Below are 25,795 nucleotides of genomic sequence, written 5' to 3'. Positions count from 1 at the left end.
TAGATCGATGTTTGACCATCTACGTTTGGGCAAACTTATTTTGACATTAATTCAGTTTGAAACGGTTCTTGTTCTCGCCTTATGGCCTCTACACATTGAGAGAAATTTTTGTCAAAAATTGCTTTTTTGAAGGAAATTCCCTGCAGCTTTGTAGGGGAAACGTCAAATTTCTGTCGAAAACGCAATTTTTGACGAAAATTGCTCCCAATGTGTAGACGCCTTTATAGCCTATATCCAAGGATAAAAATAAACTCGCTCCTTTCAAGATTATGGGCGAAAGCTAGGCTAGCTTTCGCCCGAAATGATGTCATTAAGGGCTCAGCAGGGTAGTTTACGTTAAGGGGGGGGGGGGGGGGGGGGAAGTTTGAATTACCAGATTAAAAAAAAAAAATTTTTAATTGCTTAAATTGATAAATAATCTAGCACTCGGGCAAACATGCGAAACAGCTAAAAATAAAGAACCCTTGCGAGAAGGGAGTTTTTTTGACTCTCGTATGTGTTTGACAGCTGTCATCCGAATATCGGAGAGCTCAGAGCATTTATGGAAGGGGCTAACAACCCCTTCCCGTAAAATCAAGATTGTTACGAAAAATCGCAAGGAGTCTCCGATATGACGGACTTTTCGACAGTGACCTATGCTACGTTTCCGGAGCGAGCTGACGGAAAGTTTCCAGGACCGGAAGAGGTTAGTGCGAGAGGCCCGGTCCCTTAAAGGAACATTGCAGCCATCTAAGTAAGTAAACGTGTTTGACAGCTGTCACCCGAATATCGGAGAGCTCTAGTCTGACAGGAACCAATACATAGACAACAGTCATGCGCTAAGACTCCTTTTCACTTTGCATTGGTATATCATCATATTTCAGACTCCCTCCCAAAGGCTTTCTTTGAACCTGTTGAACCCTTTAAGGACGATTGGAACACCGGTGTCCCATAAAGAAAATCATTTTTCCTGACTACCTGAAATTATTTTTTTCTTATGTTTGTACGTAATTGCAAAGTAGAAGGTTGAAGGAATCTAGGATATTTTTTGCAAGTCTCCACCTATTTGCTATATGGTAAATATTTAACTTTAAAAATGAAGAATTTTTAAATTCTCATATTGAAAAATGATTTCAATTATATTTTATACTTCTAATTTTTTTCAAGCCAAACCGTTTTGGAAAAAGAAACTACAATATTTATACGTAATATATTTCATTAGACTGAAAATTATTATACAATGGTATTGTCAGAAAAATTACTTAAATTTTTGAGCTATTTTTGTCCCCATCGCTCGTGGGTGTAAAAAATGCATCGAATCAGAATCTTTTGGATTTTCCAAAGTCAGATGTAAGACGTTTAATTGATTTTGTTTATCGGTTAAATTTTTATTGTTGATTTTCGGTCCGTAAAAAGTGTCTCGTCGTTAAATGGTTAAGGGTTCAACTGAATTGAAAACTATCTATTCAACTCGGAGATTGTCTAAATAATCAGACAGTTAGCCAATCACAGTACTATTTATCCTGTGCAACATACCATTTGCCTTAATCCGAGACACTTTCCAGTTCTAAAATTTATAACAGTAAACAGCCATAATTCCTAATCGATTTGATCGAAATTAGACAATTAGCCAGTTACACTACTATTCATCCTGTACAACACACCATTTGGCTTAATCCGAGACACTTTCCTATTCCGAAATTTATAACAGTAAACAGACATAACTTCTGCTCGTTTTCTTTGTAATTGGACAGTTAGCCAATCACAGTACTATTTATCCTGTGCAACATACCATTTGCCTTAATCCGAGACACTTTCCAGTTCTAAAATTTATAACAGTAAACAGCCATAATTCCTAATCGATTTGATCGAAATTAGACAATTAGCCAGTTACACTACTATTCATCCTGTACAACATACCATTTGCCTTAATCCAAGACACTTTTCAGTTCCGAAATTTATAACAGTAAACAGCCATAATTTCTGCTCATTATGTTCGTAATTGGACAGTTAGCCAATTACACAACCATTTGTCCTGTACAACATGCCATTTGACTTAATCCGAGACACTTTCAACTTGGGAAATTTTTAACAGTCAACAGCCATAACTTCTGCTCGATTTGTTCGTAAATGGACAGTTAGCCAGTTACACTACTATTCATCCTGTACAACATACCATTTGCCTTAATCCAAGACACTTTTCAGTTCCGAAATTTATAACAGTAAACAGCCATAACTTCTTCTCGTTTTGTTTGTAATTCGACAGTTAGCCAGTTACACTATTATTTATCTTGTACAACACACCATTTGGCTAAATCCGAGACACTTTTCAGTTCTAAAATTTATAACAGTAAACAGCCATAATTTCTAGTCGATTTGTTCGAAATTAGACAGTTAGTCAATTACACTACTATTTATCGCGTACAACATACCATTTGCCTTAATCCAAGACACTTTCCACTTGGGAAATTTTTAACAATAAACAGCCATAATTTCTGCTCGTTTTTTTCGTAAATTTTGCCTTTCAACATTCCTATAAGTCAATAATTTGATTCAACCAAACTTTTGTTAATTTCAGTGTAATTCCTGTTTGTGGGAAACCCCTTGATAAGATTTAGTGATTGATCTAGAAAAGGTCTTGGCTGTAACCCATGGCAGAAAGACAAAAAGGTAATTAGTGTTCCCAGAGGATGAATCCACGAGGATTGCGTAAAATTGTTGGATATGGCTATATAAAATGAGGCAAGCTGTACAGCAAATGCACAGAAATTGATAGTTCACTCTCAAATATGGAATGATGAGGAACTGGAGGAGTGAGGTGCATGTGGAAAAAAAAAAGAAGTACAGAGATCTCGCGATGGAATTCCGCTCTAGCGTCTCGAATAGATCAATTATCGTACTACCGGAGAGAGATCACTGTGCCTCGGCGATCGCCTTTGATAATGGGTACTGACTATGAAATTGCACGACATTATGCAATTTGATGGCTTGGGGAGTGGGGCTCAATCATGGAGTTGGATTTTATTTTTTTTTTCAAAATAATTTTGTTGCGCACCGTGATGGAGTTGATCTTGGCAATTGAAATTACCTTTTAGTGCCCATGCTCTGCCCAATTTCAGCTCTTTCAGATACACACTAACATCTCCCTGGCACTTTGGTGAGATTTCACGGGAAATATTTTCCACTTTCCACTGATTGTGATTGAAGAGTTGCGTTATGAGATCGAAGGTGTGTGATTCGTCCTCCTTGTCACCACGCATCTCCATCACATCCATCCGGACTTTCTTCTTGGCTATTTTGATAATGTTCTGCGATACCGTGGGCTCTAGCATTGGTTCCGTCATTTCTGTGGTAAAAGGAGCTTGGGTTGTGGTAAGATTGGCATGAACATCTTCGAGATCATCAGGATTGAGGTCAAAGAGACCAGTATTTGATGTCTTTTCACGCAAAATCTTCACAGCCTCATCCAATTTGCTTTCCTTGAGGCTAATCCCCAATGAATTATTTACACTCACGGTGTCATCAATAACATTGGGCTGCTCATCCTCATTCCTCTGACCACCAACTGACCAGAGAACCAGGAGAATGAGGAAGACACTGTGCATGATCACTTTTTTGCCCATATTCGTCTCAAAGGCCATATAACTTTCATAAGACTTCACATAACGATTTCCAATCTCTCCTCATCGTAATCCAAAAGGAATATCTAATGCACAAAATGAAGAAAAAAAATTGTAGAGATAGTCCAAGGAAATCCACTTAAAACACTAATTTTTTTGCACCTCTAAAAAGGGTGAGAGTGAGTTAGAAGAAGCAAAAAAAAAGTATATATAAAATTTTATTGGAGTCGAAAACAAACGCGTTGCACAGATTTCATTACGTTTGTGCTGTGTTATTAGAGACCATAACATATCTTTGCCTTTCTGTGCCACTTCCACTATTTTTGCGCAGAGAATCGAATATAATTGTAAAAATAAACACCTAGGAGAAAACCACATGAAAGGAGGGGGAGGTGAAAAAAGGCATAGGAAATTATCTATTGCGTGGTGAATAATTGGATAATAAAATTCAATATTTGTTCGAAAGTATTATGGGGTGTACAAGTTGTTAAAATGAACAAGTCTTTAAACAAAAAAGCCCTATTATAGTAATACGTTTACTTTTTGCCAGATTCTAACCGTTTTGAGAAGTGATATTGAAACACAAAGTTTAAAAAGGATCATACAGATCATATCGACCGACTTTCTGTTGGAATATCGGTCAATATTGGAAATATATCGATCGACACTTTGAATTGAAAGAAATGTCGATCAACTGATCGACATCTTGAAAGTCCCAAATGTTCAAAAAGTAGTGGCCACCAAGGAGAACTATTGCTTCAACCGCGTTCGCTTTTTCCTACGCCGTAAAGCGGTTTTTAGACTAGAGGTTTAGTTCAGTTTATGAAGATCTCTAAAATCCTAAATAGCGAACAATTGTTTCGGTTTTTGACAACTTAATAAGTCATTTATCTTTAATAAACCAATCCTATGTTAAATTTTCCCAAAAAATCATGATTGATAAGAAATTAGAGCAGTTAAGCCATATGGCTAAGCCTTAGGTTTGAAACCTGTATAAGGATTTACATTAAAGTTAATCCTATTCCGAACACGTTCGTTGAACGTTTAAACAGTGTTCAAACAGGGAACTTTCGTTGCTGGGTAAAGGAAATGTTGATCAACTCTAATATGCTAAACACACTTACGACTTAAGCCGACAGTCGGCTTAATGTAATTATAATCAAAATAATATTTATATTACATTTCCATCTGTTTATGATTAAGCCGTATCGCGGCTTAAGTCGTAAGGAACAATCGATCAACTTTTTTTGGATTGAAGAGCTGTCGAAGTTTTATCGATCGATCGATCATTAATCGATGTTCAAAGTTTAAAGATTTTGGAATAGAAAACATTTCTAAAATCCTAATATCCTTGAAAACTTTGCTATTGCTAAGAATTTTCCAAACGATTAATTCTTTAACTTCTATTGAATACAGCACGTCCCGGGATTATGTATATTTTCGAAATCAAGAAAAACGGCTTTACGGATACAAAAATTTTGCGTACCCCCATGAGATTTATTTCGAATAAGTTACATGAACGTCGTAATGTATGCAAAATATTGTTAGGGCCAATATCTCGAGCAGTTTTCACCGCCAACTTATTATAAGGTACGCGTTTTCAAGGAGTACAGTAGACTCTCGCTTATGCGTGAGAGCGGGACCGAAATGTCCCACAGATTGAGAGATTGATAAACATCAAATCTTTTGAAATCCAACGATTTGATGTTTACTTAGTACACACGGCCCGTCAAATCATTATTCTACCTGCCGATTTTACTCTGAGGTTTTTTTTAATTTAACGGTATATTCCAGTGTATTCAGAGAAAATCTGTAGATTTTCTGCTGAATTTCTGCTAGAAAATCTGTAGATTTTCGGCAGAATTTCTGCAGAAAATCTACAGATTTTCGGTAGAATTTCTGCCGAGAAAATCGGCATAGTGTCCATTACTTCACAAAAATATTGTTGATTTATGTAGAAACTGTAGGAGTTATAAAGAAAATGGTATGCTCTGCTTAACAAGCATTACCGATTAAACATTTTAAATAAGTAAAAAGATGCAAGCAAAAATACTAATTTTTTAAAAATCGCCCATGGAATGATACAAAAACACGAAATTTAGGTCGATACTCTGCTTAAAGTTTTCACTTCACTTTTCTCTACTTGTAACACGGCGTCGCAGAATTCTTTATTTTATATAAACACCGTGATATCACAAAAATAACTCTATTGAATTTTGTAAACTTCAGTGAAAAATTTTTCCATCTCTTCTGACACATCTTGTCTGGAAAGTCTGGAATGTAGAAAAAATCTACAGAAAATCGGCAGAATATCTACAGAAATTCGTCAGAGATTCGTCAGAAAATCTACCGAAATATTCTGACGAATTTTGTCCCAAGCCCAAATAAAATTCGTAAGAATATCTACAGAATTATCTGCAGATATTCTGTAGAGGTGTAGATTTTCTCTACAGAAATCTTAAAGATATCTGCAGATATTATTTGACGGGGGCTCTTCATTATCCGGCACTTCGTTATGCGGGTGACAGCTGTCAAACTCTGGCGGTTGATGTATTCAAAACTTTTTTTTTCTTTACGAAACTTGCAGTTTATTCAGAGTGAATTAAAGTGTTATTTTCATTTTATCAAATTTTTTTGACCCATAATCGTGATAAAAAAAAATAAACAAAAACGTACCACGAAGAAAATTCTCTTGTTTTTTGACAGATAACAAATTCACCCAGCACAAAATATGAAAACCGTTGACCATATTCAAAAAACGTAAATGTCATTTTGTCCACACGTCGGATAACGAAAAAGTGTAAATTCGTGGAATGAATCCTGATCTGGCCTATACGATATTCACTCCAAATACTCATACGTTCCCAAAAAGTCACGATGAAAAACAATCATCGTAGATTAGATCAAATTTGCTTTAACAAATCATCTCGTCAGATCCCTTTCTGGAATTAACCCTTTAAGGACGAATGGGACGCCGGTGTCCCAAAAATAAAAATTAATTTTTCGGACAATTTAGAGGGCAAAAGAAAGCAAAGTAGTTGGATAAACAGAATAAATTCGTCTTCTAAAGTATCCCAGGGATATGATACTTAGTCACCCCTCGAAAAAAAACTAAACAGTTACTAATAAGGTCACATTCATCCCCTTTAGAGGTCAGAAAATAGTGTTTCTTAACGTGGAAACTCCCCAAGTGTCGCACCTTGTGCAATAATTATCCCAGTTGGTCAATGCAGACACATTTAATTTGAATTAACACAGAATAACTAAAAATCTCTGTGATGGAAGACGGTTTCTCATAAGAGATTTCACTTTTCACACAAATAACTTGCACTTCTTTTTTTTTCTTGCACCTCAACTTGAGGTAACTTTGAGCTTCTTTAGATGACTAATTGAGACACCTCCTTGTCACACAAAAATACTTCTCAGCAAAAAATAACTCAGATTGATTGAAGAAATTTATATCAATCACTGGAATTAATCTGAGCAACTTGAAAAAAAATACTTTCAGACTCGAAATCACTTTTTCTTCACTTCTAGCAAATTTCTTGTTGAACGTGCTTTGGGCACCTCTTCCGGGAGGGATGACTTGAGATGACCAAGCAAAGATTTTTTTTTTTTTAATTTGGACAAGAGCCCAGGGAGTAAATATTCGTGGTTAGAAAGTGTTCACGAAACTGCAGAGAGGTTTCAGTGCAAGTGCAAGTAAAGTGCACCAGGTGCATATTGGACGGTGGAGAGAGAGTCTTGAGACACCTGTGTGGGGATTATGTGCTATAGCAACTATATAGCTCACTTATTGGTCTATTCGCTAAGACTCTAGTCACTTCAGCCCCACAAATACCCTCGACATTTGCCACACACACCGCACTCACGTACTTTCTCCTCCAGCTACCCAATTCCACCAACTCTCTTATGCCCACAAATCTTCGTGCAGAAACATCATCCAGCACCACTTCCGCACCTTCAGACAATTAACAATTTGATTAATTGCACCTTCATCCAGGGAATAAAAATCCACAAGACATCGAAGAACTTTGTGCGGCAAAAAGCCCTCAATCAGGGGGTTTAGAAATAACTCAAGAAAGGTTTCATAAAATCGAAAAGTCGTTTAGTGAATGGGCTGTTAGTAAACAACCTCTGAAGAGTCATACAATATCGGCTTAATGGACCAGTTTAAACAAGGACTGTAGAAAATATCCCCAGTTGTGGTTCATGACGCTATTCCAAACTCTTTTACATAACGACCTTTTCCTTATATTGGTTCGTGTCACGACTGTTTGTGGTTTTAGAACATGGCACATTTTTTAGCACTTTACTGTTCTCGAATGCTTCTAGTCCTGACAGGCACCACCACAAAGAAAAGTCGATAATACAGAAGCATTTGAGAACAGTAGGATGCTAAAAAATGAAAAGGGGAAATCTTCCTCCATGGCACAGTTTTTAGCACTTTGCTGTTCTCTAATACTTCTAGTCCTGACAGGAACCACCACAAAGAAAAATCGATAATACAGAAGCATTTGAAAACAGTAAGATGCTAAAAAATGAAAAGGGGAAATCTTGCTCCATGGCACATTTTTTAGCACTTTACTGTTCTCGAATGCTTCTAGTCCTGACAGGAACCACCACAAAGAAAAGTCAATAATACAGAAGCATTTGAGAACAGTAGGATGCTAAAAAGTGAAAAGGAGAAATCTTCCTCCATGGCACATTTTTTAGCACTTTACTGTTCTCGAATGCTTCTAGTCCTGACAGGAACCACCACAAAGAAATGTCGATAATACAGAAGCAATTGAGAACAGTAGAATGCTAAAAAATGAAAAGGGGAAATCTTCCTCGGCACATTTTTTATCACTTTACTGTACTCGAATGCTTCTAGTCCTGACAGGAACTACCACAAAGAAAGGCGATAATACACAAACGTTAGAGAACAATTAAGTGCTAAAACATTTTTATTGAGGGACAAGTCCGTGGAAGTCCGTGAGGAAAATTGCTGATCGTATTGTTGAAGGAATGGACCATGCGGCCACCTTCATTCTACTTTTTTGTCAATTCTCTTCTGTCAAATTTTCTAAAGCACAAGTCACGTTTCGCATCGTCAGTCAATTCTCTTAAAATATAATAATTTAGTAATAGTTTTGGTTTTGTTCTATATTGATTTTGAATAAAGTTTTGTTGAAGTTTGATAATCATCTGTCAGTTTGAAGCTGTGGTGAAAGCAAGACGCAAGGATTCGAAAATTGGCCCTCGTAATAATGTTTAAAAATGAAGTCTACATAGGGGAAAGTGCCCATGTTTCTTACTGTAAAATGATTTCCCAGATTTGTGATTATTTTCTAATTACACACAAACCGAAGCGATTCTTCCACTATGACAAAAAAATGTCTCACTTATTAGGTTCATAATCCCACAACAAATAGTTCCTGAAAATCCTTAGATTTTCCTCAAGAAGAAAAAGGAAATTCAGTGGCGATTTTTATACAAGTTGGGTCCGGGGCCTTCCTGTATAATAATTGATTCGACAATTCGGAGGTCCATTTTCACTGTAAAAATTTCACGGGATACAAAAAATTGCACATCAATATTTATACGGAGCTCTAATCTATCTGCTTAAATCTTTTGTATGACTGATTATTAGTTTTAAAATCACTTTTATTTAATTTTTCTAAGTCGTGTTTTTATGTCACTCTCCAACCTTAAAATTCAGGCAACAGGGTTGAAGATTATGTCAATTGTCGATAAAATTGGAGGATTACAATAGGTGTAATTATGAAATAATCACATCTAATGATAGAGTTGCCACTTTTAAATTATCATTCATGGACCCTTGTTAAAATATAGGATGGACACAGGTAGAATGAATTTGTCACCACCCACAAAAACAGTGTCCTCAAGTAAAAATATTTTTAGATAAATATTAATACTGATGAACCCTCGATGTGCCTATGATAGCAGTTTTCCTGAACAGCGACATTAATATAAAACACTTAAGAAATATCGTGCATCAAAATTACAGTTTTGGACCTATTTTTGATTTTTGCTTCCTGAAACTAGGAAAAAAGAGCTAGGATCCTAATTTTTTCAAGAAACGTGAGACTTAGGAGCAGCTATTAAAATATATTGCTATGAGTCACAACTATTGATTAACACCGGAAAAAATAGGTATTATTAAGCTTGGACCGTATCAAGCATGGGCATTTTCCCCTACACGGTTAATATATATACCTACGAATTTTATCACAAAATTACCATCTCCTTACATAAATATTTTTTCTTATGTTAAAATTGTTAAATTGATACACAATAAGACTCGTTTTTATTTTGAAAAGATCATATTAAAATCATATAATATTATTAATTCAATAAACAAGAAAAGTTGACTCGATCAGAGTCAATTTGGGTCCAAGTTGACACTATAGGAGTCCGTGAATGAACAGAATTTGATGAGAGTTTCACTAAAAGAAAGGTAAAAACACGTGTTTACAATGTTTACATACAACGAAAATGCAAGTCATTTGGAACAATTTTATCGTGGACACGCTTGACATAAGAGGTCCACATCTAGGACCGAAAGTTCTGGACAAGACTTCGCAATTCTTCGTAGGAAAATTGAAACAATTTAAACAAATAAACGTCACAAAATATACCTTAGATTTTATCGAAAATAACGGAAAAAATAAAAGTGTTTTAAAATCTTTATTTTTTTTTTAAATAATTCATAAATTATTTACATAATATGTAGTACAGAAGAAAAGTTCTGAGATGGTGAGTTATTCATATATGGCTCTGAGATTACCTTTAGTAAGCGTTTTGTGAAGCTTTGGTAAAAATTATCATATGAATTCTTAGGTGTTGTAGGTCTATCACATACTACTTTTTATGAAAGTTTCACGAAACACTTACAAAAAAAAAACGATCTAAAAGCCGTGAAAAAGTCACTTATCTGAGAATACACACCCTGGTTTTAGAACACCACAAAGACTGGGGTAAAGAGTAATGACAGGAACGAATGCAAAGAAATGTCATTAGAATAGCACCATAGTGCCCTGGGCACACTTACGGCTTAATCCGAGAGAAGGCTTAACTTAATTATTGTGAAAAATCCGACGTAGATAAATAGTGTATGTGGTAATCGAAGTTTGTCGGAGGTTTTGGAGTTACTCTAGGAAAGCATCAACTCTTTCCAGAGCTTTCGGCTCGGTCTCCAAGCCTTCATCAATCGATTCTAAATGGGAATGTCCAGAGTTTCGTCAACATTTCACGTCTGATGGTCATTCACAGGGCAATAGAGAGGATTTACAATTTCTTCCAGGCTTTTGGGTTTCTGTTGTGTCTCTGGTCATCTTCTTTGTGGAAAAGAGTGTTGCTAAAATTATTCGAAGAAAATTTATTGTTATCTCTTTGTTAAAAGTGTCCCCATATCCTCTGTATTGCCCTGTGATTGACCATCAGACGTGAAATGTTGACAAAACTCTGGAAATTCCCATTTAGACTCGACCAGTGATGATGGCTTGAAGACTGAGCCAAAAGCTCTGGAAAGAGTTGCTGTTTTCCTAGAGTAATTCCAAATCGCCCGACGAACTCCGGTTCCCACGTATTCTAACGTAATTATGATCAAAAGAATGATTAGATTACATTTCCATCAGTTTTTGCCTAATACAGGTTTCAGACCTGGAGGTTTAGCCCAGTTCCCGCAGGTCTCAAAAATCTAAATTACGAGCAATTTTATTGATTTTTCAAAATCTATATTGGATTATTTGCCCTTAATATCCAATTCTAAACAACAATTTCCTAAAAAAATCGTGCCTGATAAGGAATTAGAGGAGCTAAGCCAGATGGCTAAGCCTTAGGTCTAAAGCCCGTATTAGCCATATGGTTTAACTTCTCCAATTTCCTTAAATCAATATTTTTTGGAAAGTTTTGACTTAGAATTAGATAATCAGAGTAAATGGTCCATTATGCCCTAGACACACTTACGACTAATGTCCAGAGACGACTAAGCTCGTTCATAGCCAAGTCAGTTCCTTATGCCCTAGACACACTTACGGTTTAAGCCGAGAGACGACTTAGTGGAAAATGATGGAAATGTAGTTTGACCATTATTTCTAACGCTAAGCCGTCTCTCGGCTAATCCTCAAGTCTGTCAAGGCCCTTACACACTACAAACGAGGCTTAATGTTTACTGGCACTCACAAAACATAACTTTCGTGGGTTTTCTGCTGATATTTCTATTTAAATGCACTAGTACTCCTTTGAAAATAAAACTACTTTTAAATTTACTTCACAATTCACGTATAACAACAAGAATTATTCACTAGAATAGCCAAAATTGGCTTAAGTCGCGAGTTAGCTTCCACTTCACAAATAATTGTAATTAACAATAATTATTGGACGTGTACTGAGACATGATATTACAAATAGTTTCATTTTTAGAGGAGTATTAGTGCATTTCAGTAGAAATATCTGCATAAAAACCCAGGAAAGTTACGTTTTGTGGTGCTAAGCCTCATTTGTAGTGTGTCAGGAACTGACTTGGCTATGAACTAGCTTAGTCGTCTCTGGACTTTAGTCGTAAGTGTGTCTAGGACGGGCATTAGGATTAGATAATCAGAGTAAATCGTCCATTAGATTCTGATGAACCAATAAAATTGCTTGTTATTTATGATTTTGAGACCTTCGGGAACTGGACTAAACCTTTAGTCTGAAGACTATTTAATCCGTCTCTCGATTTAAGTCAAGAAACGGCTTAGTTAGTGGGAAACTGATGGAAATTTAGTCGAATCATTATTTTGACTATGATTACGTTAGGCCTATCTCGGATTAAGTCGTAAGTGTGTCTAAGGAAGGGGTGAGTAAGAACCGTTTGAAACCGAATAAATTATTTATTTGACGATTGTTCATTTTCAAACTGTTTTTGCTTCCGGTTATCACTTCCTTGTCTTTACGTATTGAATCCATTTGATGCTGGAAAAGACGTTCGTGAAACCTTGTGGGGTCGTATCGCATCCATCTACGTGTCCAAAAGACACCACCCCGATTAGTTTGTGTTCTCCGTCAATTTTAATGATAACAGGTCCTCCAGAATCCCCAGAACAAATGGAACTCTTTCGTGGATTCTGATCTTCGGCACAGAAACATGTTTCCGGAATGGTTTCATCATAGGCTTTCTGGCATTTATCGAATGGAATAATTTTGAGTTTGGTCCAATTCAATTTCTGGGAAACCGGTCCAACATTTGAGATGTACCCATAGCCAGATGTTACCATCAATTGACCAACAAAAGAATTGGGGGATTCTGTTGTCAGGGGAATAGGTTTAACATTGGACCGGGTAAAATCGAATTTTCCTGTTTTTATCAGACCAATATCATTGATCAATGTAGCACTATTGTACTTTGGATGACGATGGGCATCCTTCGAAGCCACATAGAAACTCTGAGTATATTTATTGTTGGCATATGCTGTGTTAACATAACCAGCTTCAACTTTGTAACTTATTATTGTTTTGTCATTGCCCTCCAAAATACAATGAGCTGCAGTTAGGACCCATCTTTCATCAATTATACTTCCTCCACATAAATGCCGCTCTTGATGATCTTCTTTTAAGAAATCCACGTAGATGAGCAAACGTATTTGATGAGGAAATTGACCAAGTTTGGCATCAACTCCTCGAATTACTCTTTTTCCCGGAAATTTTTTTGCAAATGCTTCGCGAATATCCAAAACGGATTGCAATTTCTGGATAATGAAAGAGAATTTTATGTAAAAGATTTTAGGGGAATAAATAAAAATATTTCACTTACTCCCTCTGAGAATTCAATAGAATTCAGCAGAATTGCTGCTCCCAGAAAAGTCCAGAACAAACCTATCATTGCACCGATTGCACCCAAAAGAACTTCTTCAACTGAGACACTGAACATCTTAACTTTTCGTTTTTATAGACTTCAGAAATTGGGTCAGATCGAGATAATTGTGCATAAGGAATACCAAAATGCATTTAAGAACATCTCGAAAGTAATAAAAAGAAAACAAAAAACTTAAATAAAAAGGAACGGAAAATTAATTAAAGTGATTGTTTTTAACTGTATAGTCGTTTGGCTTATTTGGCACTGGATTTAACGATATTTTTTTATGAAATGCAATTTTTTTTTTAAATGCACAAAAATTTAAATAAATCTCAACAATTACCCTATGTCTCAGTAGAATAAATCTTAAGAATAATAGTTGTTGGAATAAAATGCAAAACAGCAAAGAATCAACAGACTAGAAAAGAATCTAACGCGTTCCACCAAAATGATTATTAATAAATCAAGATATTGCTGCATTTCCGGGATAATGAAAGTTGCTTATTTAGAATACGCTTCGTTGGAATGTATTTAAAAATTAGTGTGAGAAAGAATTAATTCAAATTGAAAGCCATTTCTCATCTTCAGGTGAGAGTCTTGACCGAAAACACGGTAAGATTGAAGCCCCTCGATGTCAATTAAGCTCAAAGAAGGAGAGTCGAGTGTCTCTTGAGGATTTCACCTGGGTAATCTCAACTTTTAAAAAAGACAAACTTGTCGTTGGCAATTTAAGGTGAATCGAAGGCAAAAGATCGCGACTTCCATCAAAGTTCTTCGTTTACTATTTTTTTTTGAGTTCGTATTTTTGCTGTTGTTCTTCCTCACCATCGGCAATTTAGCGTCAACAATGAAGGAAGCTCTCTGGCTGAGACCTCAAGAGATACCAGAAAATTATTCTTCTAGTGAAGTCTCACTAAAACTATCAAGACAGGGAGATGAATTATGAGATCATTCTAGCATTGAACTTGAGTGTTCCCTTACGTTTCCAACATTATTCTCTTGCACCATCGGCAATTTATCGCCAAAGTGAGGAAAAAGAGCTCGCTATAAAAATTTAATATGCGACTCTTGCATTAACCATGTATGAAATATTATAATTGCAAATAAGACGTGTGCAATATTTAGACAAATAGTGATTGAAATGTGATGGAGAAGAATTGACTTTTGGGAACACAAATCAGAGAGACATCCTCTGTCAGTCATGAATTTATGGATATTTAATAAATAGTAGTTGGAATGAACATACAAAGCAATACAATTCTGTGTCAAGGGGCTATGATCACAGGGCGTTTTCATTCGAAATCTCCCTCCCTTTTAGCTGAAACACATTTGCGGGGATTCCAACAAGACAGATTAAAGGTTTTAACCCAGGATCATATTAGGGCATAGTATAGAAAGATGCGACTAGAAATACCCCGGTTTAAATTACCCCTAGGGTATAAATGTCCTAATTCAAAACCATTTCCAGACGCTTTAACTTCGACAGAAGATTCAACACATTAAGTTCATATTTTTTTCTGAAGAGAATTACATAAATTTGCTCCTTACCTCTTCTAGAATGTTACTACTTAGTGAAAATTCTTTAGATATAATTTGAAAACTTCTTAAATACAAGAAAAATACGCGAGTGTAAAATGCTTCCATTGGAAACATATTAATCTAAATGGAGACAAGGGAAAGTTTCTAATTGGAGACAAGCAGTGTAAGTGAAACCGCGACGAAAGGCTTCCAAAACCATGTTGAGTTGCTCTTGAGTGCAGGATATGTACTAAAACGACTAAAACAATAAAAAAATCTATCCAAAAAATCATATTTCCGGGGTTTCCTATTAAAGCATTTGCAGACACTTCAGAAAAACCCTTTTTGTTCACGAAACAGGTAATTATTTCATTTGAAAACTTCACGTACCGTTTACAATAAAGATTAGCACTTAATTTAACTAAAATTAGCTAGAAATATGACATAAATGTTAAACAAAACGGATAAACAACAATCACCTTATTGTGTTTTTCATTGAAAAACATAGTCGATGTATGAAAAATTCGATGGTGAAAAGGTACACTTTTAATTTTTCTGAGAAATTAAAATATTAAAATTTGTGAATATGAATGGATTTTCGCTTTATTTGGAGCAAAATTGACTAAATAATGAAACTGAGGTATAGAAAATATATAAATATAGCCATTTAGTACTGTATTTATCATGAAAACAATGACGTTTCCATTTGGAGTAGCGAAATGCCATTTGGAGCAGGTTTTGAATTAGCTTAGTTTACCCTAGAGCCCACTGCACAAAGGTATTTCTAATTGGCTCCAGTAGACAGAACAATGAAATGATAAAATGGTCAGTAAATATCACTGCCAAAGGAAAAGGGGTGGCAAAACGGCCCTCAAAAATATTATCCTATCATTTACCGTTTACCGGGTTTTCTACCTTTTCAAACCAATTCATAAATCACTGAAAACACTTCCCAAAATACACATCAGGAGTAATACAATTGAATTTCAGATAAAAATTAGTTATCGGTAATAAACTGGTTCATTGCCGATTCATAACTGATGGAAACTAGTTCAGTTTTATTGGAAATTCCAAGACCTTTCCAAAGAGCCCAAATGTGACCCCATTCGCTTGACAAATGCGCTCTCTAGAGCCTTTTTAACCATTGACCTCGAAAAACCATTGTTAGGAATGATTATACGATATTTCCGTAAATAGTCGAATAACCACCTGGGTAATCATTCGAAAATGAAAGAAATCACATGACGCATTTTTGAGTAAGGGCAGAATCACATTGACAATAAAATGCTCGCCGGAGCCTCACCGTATTTCGTAAATTTAGGCATTTTCATTGCAATTCTTACATAAATTTTCCATTACCATATTACCTTATCTCATACTTGGAGGCACTAGTTGAAAATAATATAAGAAAATTGAAGAAATAAAACGAAAATGCGATAAACGGTGAGCAAAAAAACTGTAAGAGAAGTTAATCGTACAAAAAATTTGTCCAAAAAAGCAAAATTGAATAACTGTGGCGCTCACGGTTTACTCGAGTGCCGATCTGCCGCAAGTGCATTTACAAAATTAGTATTTCCAGTACAGTACATTAAAACACAGTTGAACAAGAACCGTTTGAAATCGAATAAACGTCAAATGAAAATTTTACGTCAATGGTCAAAACGCTAAAACAACTTATTTTGATGTTTATTTGGTTTTAAACGGTTCTTGCTCAGCCCTGTATTAATATTTACCACTGGAATTGTCTGTAGGAAATTCAGAATGTTAAATGAGCTTAAACGAATGCTATACTTCATAAAAGCGAACTGTCAGTTAAATCCGCCAATTTATCGCTAAAATCGTGGCGATTTGCCGATTTTTGCGAATGAATAACACATGTTCAACATACCGATCTGTTGATTTCTTGCCAAAGTGTGCTGATCTACAGATTTCTTAGCAAAATAGTGCCAATTTGGCGATTTTTACCTATTACAGATCGGCACAATTTTGTCGATCGACGCTCACGGTTCAGTCTGAGTGCCACTTATCTACCTCTTGGTTTCAAAACCTTGCACACACTCTGGCTTCGAACACTTTATATTATTTCCCAGATTTCCCATATTCCTTTAATGAATCTGACCTATTTTTTTCAGAAAATATATAAAAACGAAAATGATCATTCACTGGTATTTTAAGGAGATATTCTTAAAGATTGTGGGCTATATACAGTGGTGGCCGAAATAATAGGACCACCCCTGCAAAAAACCATTACTTTTCTTTTGTATTTTTTTGTTTATTCCAATTTGTTCAAATAGTTTTGATGTAGGGTGGAATCACCAGTTCTCGCCAGTGCCCCACTTCTCGCCACTTACATTGAAATCGCTATTTTTCGCAATTTATGAAATAAATGAGTCGCAATTTTTTTGTATTGTTTCTGCTTCTACGCATAGAATCGAAAAATAATAATTATTCGTTTTGGATTCACGATTTTGATCACTTTTTAGAGCAATATTTTAAGCAAGTGCATCGAATCCAACATCTCTTACCAAATGTACTAAGTGTCGTCAAATTTTCATCAGGCCAAAAATACCTATTTGGGTAAATAATTTGTCTATTGAATATTTAATTGCACTTGTGGAATACATAAAATTTGTATTTAGTCAATTAATATTTCATTTTATATTATTTTTGTATAAAAATGAGGCATGGCGAGAAGTGGTAATATTCTGGAATTGATTTTACCACCTGTCGCCATATCTTTTCAATAGGCGACGCTAACTTCACTTCGTACATTCTCAGTTGTCAAATCTGCATTGTTTACTTTCTGCAAAAGCCCCATAATTTGATTTCTCAAATAAAAGTGAAGAAAAATCATTTAAAGAGAGTAATAATAAAGTGATCACAAGGAAAGAAAAATGGTGAATGTATTCTTTTCATAGCATTGCCTAAAATAACCGAGTGTGGTTCTTTTCAAGTGGGTGGCGAGAAGTGGTTACAAATTTTACAAAACTGGCGAAAAGTGGTAAAAAGTGGCGACGAAATGGTTATTTTTGCATTATTAATAAAAATCAGTTTTTAAGTAGTCCAGCGTTATGTTCTAGGATTATTGTTTTCACGTATCTAGAGCCAATACATCTAAGTAACTTTGTGTCAAATTTGACTTATCTTGTAACAAGGATTCAAAAGTCATGATTAAATGAATTTATTTTTTTCCTAAACATGGCGATAGCCGGTTATTCCACCCTAGATATATTCAAATAATTACCTTACGTCGAATACATATTATTTTGGCTGCAAGAGGTCTCTTTTTTTCACAGAATATGTCAATAGTGAAATTCAATTTTAACAACGTAGGGTGAAAGGAACGTCTATTGACACTTTAAGAACTCGTGTCAGCACCTATTGACACCCTACTCTGTACCATTTGGGATATGAAATTTGAACATCTCTGTCTATAGTAAAGGTATATTACAGAAAAAACGTTATAGGGTAAAAAGAACGTCTATTGACACTTTAAGAACTCGTGTCAGCACCAGCACCTATTGACACCCTTCTCTGTACCATTTGATTACAGAAAAAACTTTATATTACTTATATTTTACTGGATACATTAAATAATTTTCAACATTCTGACAAAAGTGTCAATAGGGGTTCCCTGTCGAACAGACGTTCCTCCGATCCTAATAGGACCACTTTCATTTAAATAAATGAATGTGACCTAAATCGAAAAAGTGGAACTAAAGCTATTAGGTGAGATTCTTAACAATCTCACCTACTATATTTAGAAATTATAAATGACAATTTTCCTATTTTATTGTCCGAATTGAATTTCAGTATTTATGTATTCTGCACAATATAGAGACCTCTAGCGGACAAAACAACTTTTATTCTACGATCTTAATAATTTTAAGATTTCTACATCAAAGTTTTGGCAACAAGTTGGGAAAAAATACAAAAATTAAAACAAAAATAAGCTTTACAAAGTGGTCCTACTATTTTGGCCACCACTGTACGTTTTATTTGTCCGTAGAGGTAAAAAATACACCGAATCAGAAACACTTTTTATTTATATTGTTGATTTATCGGTCAGTAAAAAGCGTCTTGTCTTTAGAGGATTAAGAACTAAAAACCGTTTTACAGAAGTAGAAAATTTGTGGTTTAGTGTCCACCGCCGTCTTGGCATTTTTAACTGTTCTGAACCTAATTGAGGTGGGGTCTAAACGGAAGGGAGTAATGCGATACATAGCTACTTCTTAAAATTTCTGGGCTTATTTCCAAGTGGGATATATGCCTGGGAAGCCCCGGTACACTCAGGTGAGTGATAGAAGATTGAGTAACCAACCTCAGTGGGAAGTCACGAACTTGAGGCTAACGAACAAGGGATCTACAGTAGACTCTCTCAAATTCGGGCATATAGGACCGAAATGTCAGCCGGATTAGACAGAAATTCGGGCGACAAAGTTTTTGAAATGCAACGATTTTTTATTCATGTTCATACAGATATTGAGTTTACACACTGATATATAACGTAAATTGCATGAAAATCCCTCAATAATGCAAAATCACATCAAAATTAAGACAAACCATGCCAAATTTGAGCATATTTGATTCATTTGACAATCATAATCAAACTTGAAAAATGACAACAAACTTTTTTCAAATGTAACCGCTGCCCGAATTTAAAAGTAGCCCGATCTTAAAAGAGCCGAATTTGCGAGAGTCTACTGTAGTTCATCTAGAAAGGGTTGGGCGAAGGCTGACAACACCTCCTCGTAAAAGCCAGATTACAGTAGAGTCTCGCTATAGTCCATAATTGGTTCCAGATTTGACACTTGGGTCGCACTATAGTCCATGTAATTTTTTAAAATTATCAACGACTTTTAGTATTGAAATTGCTCGACGGCTTTCCACTTTCTTTGCGATTGTGGTACTTGTCCTCGCTCTCTTAATTATGGATCACAATTATCACAACTACTCAATAAAGTTTGCCAAAAATATTAAAATAATTATGACAACAGTGCATGTCGCGTACTAAAAGACATAACCTCAGTGATTTGACATCAACGGTCGATAAATTGTGGACTATAGAGCGATGGCCTATAGCGAGACTCTACTGTATTACGAAAACTTGCAAGGAGCCTCGGATAGCTCGGATAGGACGCACGGTGATCATTTTTTTTTTATATAACTTTGTGTTTATTCTCGAGCTAGCTATCGACATCCGGTTTTCGGTGACCCCTCCCCCACCCCCCATAAATGGACATTAGCTCGGACGATGTTTCTTTTCCTTTTCCGCATGTTTTTTTTAGGATTCCTTTACAATTGGCCCAAGTTTTTGGAATAACAGAAAAACAAAGACCATTTAAAAATATTTTCTACAATAATAATTTCAGAGAAAATATTATCATTAAAGTCTCACTTATTGGTTTTTCTCCTCTCATAACGACTTGGTTAAAAAGTTCTCAAGCCTTTCTGTGCTATTTTTTTTTGTTAAATATTCTTCATAAAATTTATAAAGTTTTGTATTTCTCACAGTAATAATTTTAAAATTTGAATAAATATTCAATAGCATTGCATGTTTTCTATATGTCTTTACACTTGTTATGTGCTAAAGATTTGCAAAGTTCTAACAATAAAATGTTTCCTAAAGAGAAATAAATCATTTTTCAGAAGCTACTTTTGCAAATATTCTTGCAAAAAGTCTTGCATTACATCTACTTGATGTTTTAGCTTGAAAATTAAGTTGCGTCAGACTGACCAATTCCACACGGCTCTCATGAAAAATGCATAAAACATTTGCCACATAAATGTTAAATGTTTTAAATGAGTTGTACAAATTAAAAAAAAAATCAACTTACTTCCCATGAACGTGCAAAATTATGTATGTTCCTAAAACGAGTCAACAGTGCAGTTGTACAGCACACAGGTGGAAATAAGGTATTTATATATCCAATATATTGAGTGAGTTATTGACCTCTGGGATGGAGTAAATTAAAATATCTCTAAACACCTCTTTTTGCATATTTATCTCAAAGCATTTTTCCCTCCCCAATACATCCAAAACATCTCATTTGTGTATTTTTGCCTTTAATTTAGCAACACTTGATGGTTAAGAACCTGAAAAGTCGTGACTGGCAAAAGATAGAGATTACTTGGCCAGGCAGCCAGGGGATTAAACAAGACGCTCACAAATGAGGTGATTATTGTTAGACCAAAGCAAAATAAAAAGAAAAAATAGATAGACAAGACCACCTTGAGGGACTTTCCATCGTCAATTGATAGTGAAAATTGTGGGTGAGAAAATGAGGAAGATATTCTTTCAAGTGAGACGATTATTAAAAGAAAAAAAAAACACTGTTATGAAATTTACCTGTTCCACATTTTTGACTGCTATGCTGCATTAATTGTCTTGCTCACAGAGCATTTTCCTCGCTTTGCTGCAAATGGGTGTGTTTCTTCGCGCAATTCCTTCGAGGGACTTTCCATCACTGATCCCACGTGAGATTCAAACACTGCACAAAAATATCCCTCAGGCAGCCTCTGGACTTGATTTTCAGCACCTGCAACAATTGCCAAGAAATTCCTTCAAAACCAATTTTCCCGTGGAACCTCCCGTCAATTCCTCAATTCTGCATACGCAAAGTACGTCAAAATCAAATGACCTGTGATAAATCCAGGTAAGCTTATAGTAGCTCAGATACTTTACAAGGTGGTAAAGAGTCGAATCTATCCGATTTTATCCGTTTTTGCCGCTTAGAACAGTTTTCTGACGTCGCCTCCCAGCGAACACCAAACGAAAGAGATAATGACATTACCTGGTTAGCATTTTTTGTTCGAGAACTGCTGACCAGTCAGCATTTTTGGTGATCGAAACAGCAAAAATATCGTCAAACAGTAAAAATAACAGGCAAGAAAGGACGTCTGTATTGTAGTTTGCACCGAATGCAGATACAAAACAAATGCAGATACGACAGAGGTAGACGCAACCGACGATATGCTGAAAACGCTGAATTTTTCAGCTAACTGTGCTGGCTGGGCTGTTAAGAATCTCAGCTACCATAAGCTTATCTAGGTTTATCACAGGCTATTTTCTATTCTAAATAGTTTGATTACAGAGCGCCAAGAAAAGAAAAAGAACGTTCGTGGAAATCGGTTTATAAGAGATAGAATCCGGTCAAGTTCGGTACAGTAAGGGCCTCGTCAGACCTGAGGATTAGCCAAGAGATGGCTTAGCGCAATTATATTCGCAATAATGGTTAAACTACTTTTCCATCATTTTCCACTAAGCCGTCTCTTGGCTTAAGTCGTAAGTGTGTCTAGGGTATAAGGGTCAGGGTATAGTGGAGTTCACTGGGAATAATCTGGTGGAATCTGGTGTCCTATTCGTAAGTTTTGTTTTTATTCTCTCTCTGCTATGTTTCTTTTTTTTTGAGTTTTTATTCCTTCGTGGTTCGTTCTATTTCGGGGTTAAAAGTTTCTCTCTATACCTAATTTATATTATATCCATTAATCTATTATTATCATTACTATTATTTTTCTTTTTTTCCCTCCATGCCAAACGGCTGCCACAGCCTGGCCTTGTCTCTTGATTGAGTGGACATTTCCTGACATTCTTATTTAATGGTTTTAATGAATGATATGTAAACAAATAATGTTACTTTGGCTTATACAACCCGTGATAGAGCTTTTCCATTGTTTTGGCTCTTGAGGTTGGTCACCAACGCTAAGACGGCGATGGCCGCAGGGGAGGTTGGAAATGTCACAATCAAGATGAAGAATAAATACAGAATACAGAATAATGCGACCTATAATTGGAAAGGTCCCAATCTCAGATGTAATGTACTAAAGTTTCATCAAAATCGGTTAATAAATACCGAAAATATATTCCGGTCAAGTCATTTAACGCTAGAGACTCTTGGTCACATCATTGGAATGGGCATGATACGATTCCAGACTATGTCATCTTGGATATCAGATGAGTGGAGCGAGTGGCGGTTGTTTTAAAAGAGGCACGAGTTGTTTTAAAAGAGGCACGAGTCGACTGCTATCCCGGGCCTGTTTCATACCCGAGCTGATTGTACAAAATCAGGAAGGACAACAGGGGGTCAACATTCAACATTGTAGTCCGCCATGAAGAAGGGACGGGATTCGCCAACGGATGGCAGGATAAGATTGGCAAATACGGAGATTTGGCACCTATTCGTATACCCGACCTCATGGCGGACTCTAATTTCGTCTACTTGGAGACCTTCCTGAATTTGTACAATCAGGTCGGATCCCGGACAGAAGTCGATCTGTGCCTCTTTTATAATAACCGTCGCTGAATCCGCTCGGTTGAGATCAGAGAAGATAACCTCAAATCCGATAATGTGTGTCGATGCGTCGCCTTTTTGTATGGATGAATATGTTAGTTCGTGTGGCATCTGGCGAAGTACAGCCCATCATTGTGGGCACACGTGGAGCTATACCGTTGGAAACAATGCAGCTTACGATTTGGGCGATCAAAGTCTTGGGTCTGGACAACTAGTTCCGTATACCGCCTCTAAGGACACTACCACGTTTGCTCTGTGTATCATGAGTGTTTTAGGGTAAAGTGGTATAATTTGGAATTAGTGTTACAAGTTGGACAATTCGCCGGTACAAGTTGGACATGGCCTTTTTTCTTGATAAATACAGTACAAAATTTGTTTTTAAACACAAGGAACCAAATTATAAAACTAAAGAATTAAAAATATTCAAATAAAAATGAAGTACTAAATTTATCAAAACAAAAGGCCCTGTCCAAATTGTACCATTGTCCAACTTGTACCCCTGTCCAACTTGTACCACTTTACCCTATATATACTAATTTTATTTAAAGACAGACAGTGTCATGCAGGAACGTAGTGGAAGATCAGTAGACCGTTCCGGGCCACAGGAGGACAAAGGAAAATGGGGAAACCCAGTATATTTGGGCTGTAAAGTATAGCAATAAGGTTGACAGAAACGAGATGTCTCACAAAAGGCACAGCAATCAGCACGACAGCTGTTCTTCCTCGCTGTGAAACTATCTTAAAGGTCACCGGGTTACAAGTAACCGGACAATCCGGTAAGGAGGTTCCGCTGGATTAGCTGTCTCCTTCCCACATTGACTATAAAAAGATCGTGAAATAAAGGCCCTTTTTTTTGGGGATTTTAACTAAAATCCGTGTCGTATTTATTTGGTCGGTGGTCGCGACTAGAGGTACGAGAAGATCCCCCTTTCGTAAAAATATTAGGGGAAACTGGGGCACCACCAAACACGGGGTACCACCAAACACTGCGATTTTTTAATCGGATATTGGATATCAGAGGATAAGATCGATAGGAATTTATAGGCACTATAGAGATGCTTGTCTACTGAAGGAATGGTCGAGGTAGTCCAAGTAGTTTGGAAATAAAAGTTAGTGTTTGGTGGTACCCCGTGTTTGGTGGTACCCCGTGTTTGGTGGTGCCCCAGTTTCCCCTATAGCTCGAGTCACAATAAAGCGAGGGTAAAGTGCGACCCATTATTGGAAAGGTCTTGACTTCAGCTATAACATACAAAAATTTCATCGATATTGAAAATAAGAATTCTCAGATATTCGATATTGAATTTTCGAAAATTGATTTTTCGATTTGAGCGTCTTTAGCGATAGTTGTATGTAATTGGTATGTTTGGAAGAGTTGTTGCATTTACCAAGACCTTTACAAATGACCATGAGGAATTAAATTCTGACAATTCGGATTTAGAGACATTTTAAAATGTGTTTTCACGTTTAATTATGAAGCTAATATGGTCAAATTTGCTGTAGTTCTTCCTATTTTATCGTGATTCTTTATAATTGAGCGCTTTTTCTGGAATTTACAAAGGCATTGACGCTAAATTCTATCGCTAAACCGGATGACATTTTGCCCCATATTCCCGATTGAGAGAGAGTCTACTGTATAGCATCTTATTGGGAAAACAAAATTTTGGGGTGTTCCAAAATGACAGAATGGATTACTAAGATGTATCTGAGATCTGACATCACCTACTTGTAGCTCCTTACCGATATTTCTCCTTTTCCGAAAATCTCTTTTCGATATCTCTCACTACATCACTCACTACGACGGCCGGAAAAGTCCGATTCTAGTGGGTATTATATTCGAGATGGGTGTCAAAACGTGCATATGGAAAGTTTAGGCCCGATCTGGCGAGATTAGATTTCACCTCGGACCACAGAAGCTAAGATTGTAAAGAGTCTCAGCTAAAATAAATACAAGAAGCAAACTTAAAGATAAATAATGAGAAAGGAGGATCAAAATCATGAAAATAATCAATAGATTCTACTCAAGAACGTGATACACGTTTTAGAACACAATTCTTGGGATAATTCAACTCACTAAAGCTGATTGGTCTTTAACGAACCCAACTCCCCAAATTTATCCCTCAAATTGAGGAAGCAATAAAAGAAAAGTGAACCCAACAGCCATCAAGACTAATTTCTCTGCACAAATCCCTTCTTTATTAGATGAGATAGATCTCCTAAAATTCTCGTGTATAACACGACAATTATGTTTTTTTCTCTCTTTACAAATTAGCAGACATTTTTCTATTTGGAGTTAATTTTACGAGCTGAATAAAAAGACATGTTTCTGCAAAAAAAAAAGCCAGCAATAATACTAACATTAGAGCAATAACATCGTCTTCAGTGGTTGATGCTTTTGAGTAATTTTTGGTGTTTCCTTTAGGGAAATTCTTCTAAGTAATTAAAATTAGTTTAAACAAACTGCTTATTTTTCTCCATAAAATAATTATTAGAGTTGTTGTGCTAATGATAAATTTTAAAAACTACCACCTATTCACAGCTGCACTCTT

At 36.0% G+C, this 25,795-nt stretch overlaps 2 protein-coding genes and 1 long non-coding RNA gene across 6 annotated transcripts in view; 1 reads left to right on the top strand and 2 right to left on the bottom strand.

Annotated features, from left to right (window-relative positions):
• Positions 1-21,366, bottom strand: part of LOC129803663 (nose resistant to fluoxetine protein 6) — a 61,367-nt gene extending 40,001 nt beyond the window's left edge. The window contains exons 1-2 of one of the 3 annotated variants that reach the window (XM_055850385.1): positions 21,308-21,366; positions 3,068-3,685 (exon numbers count right to left, since the gene is read on the bottom strand). In XM_055850385.1, the coding sequence (XP_055706360.1) occupies positions 3,068-3,620 (553 nt within the window). In that variant the 5' untranslated portion in view covers positions 3,621-3,685; positions 21,308-21,366. Of the gene's footprint in view, positions 1-3,067; positions 3,686-3,761; positions 3,928-6,798; positions 7,335-21,307 lie in introns of those variants that run through there. The other 2 variants (XM_055850383.1, XM_055850384.1) reach the window with 2 other exon arrangements.
• LOC129805051 (chymotrypsinogen A-like) lies at positions 12,524-13,515 on the bottom strand. Its single transcript, XM_055852865.1, has 2 exons — positions 13,399-13,515; positions 12,524-13,333 (listed from the first exon to the last, which is right to left on the bottom strand). The coding sequence occupies exons 1-2, from the start codon at positions 13,513-13,515 to the stop codon at positions 12,524-12,526; spliced, it is 927 nt and encodes a 308-aa protein (XP_055708840.1).
• On the top strand, positions 20,722-24,086 carry LOC129803670 (uncharacterized). Of its 2 annotated transcripts, none has more exons than XR_008751883.1 (3): positions 20,722-20,874; positions 21,034-21,614; positions 23,798-24,086. It is a non-coding gene; the product is annotated as an uncharacterized LOC129803670 (long non-coding RNA). The 2 variants fall into 2 exon arrangements; XR_008751882.1 differs by lacking the exon at positions 23,798-24,086 and adding an exon at positions 21,695-23,076.
• The last annotated feature ends 1,709 nt before the right edge of the window (positions 24,087-25,795 follow it).

Source organism: Phlebotomus papatasi, chromosome 2 (assembly GCF_024763615.1).
Source record: "Phlebotomus papatasi isolate M1 chromosome 2, Ppap_2.1, whole genome shotgun sequence".
NCBI lineage: Eukaryota > Metazoa > Arthropoda > Insecta > Diptera > Psychodidae > Phlebotomus > Phlebotomus papatasi.
Note: the sequence above shows the minus strand (reverse complement) of the source record. Positions and strands in the feature narration are given on the sequence as shown.

Coding starts and splice junctions, on each gene's coding strand:
- LOC129805051 (XM_055852865.1), bottom strand. CDS start 13,515: ATGTTCAGTGTCTCAGTTGAAGAAGTTCTTTTGGGTGCAATCGGTGCA. Junction 13,334..13,398: donor CTATTGAATTCTCAGAGGGA/GTAAGTGAAATA, acceptor TTCATTATCCAG/AAATTGCAATCCGTTTTGGA.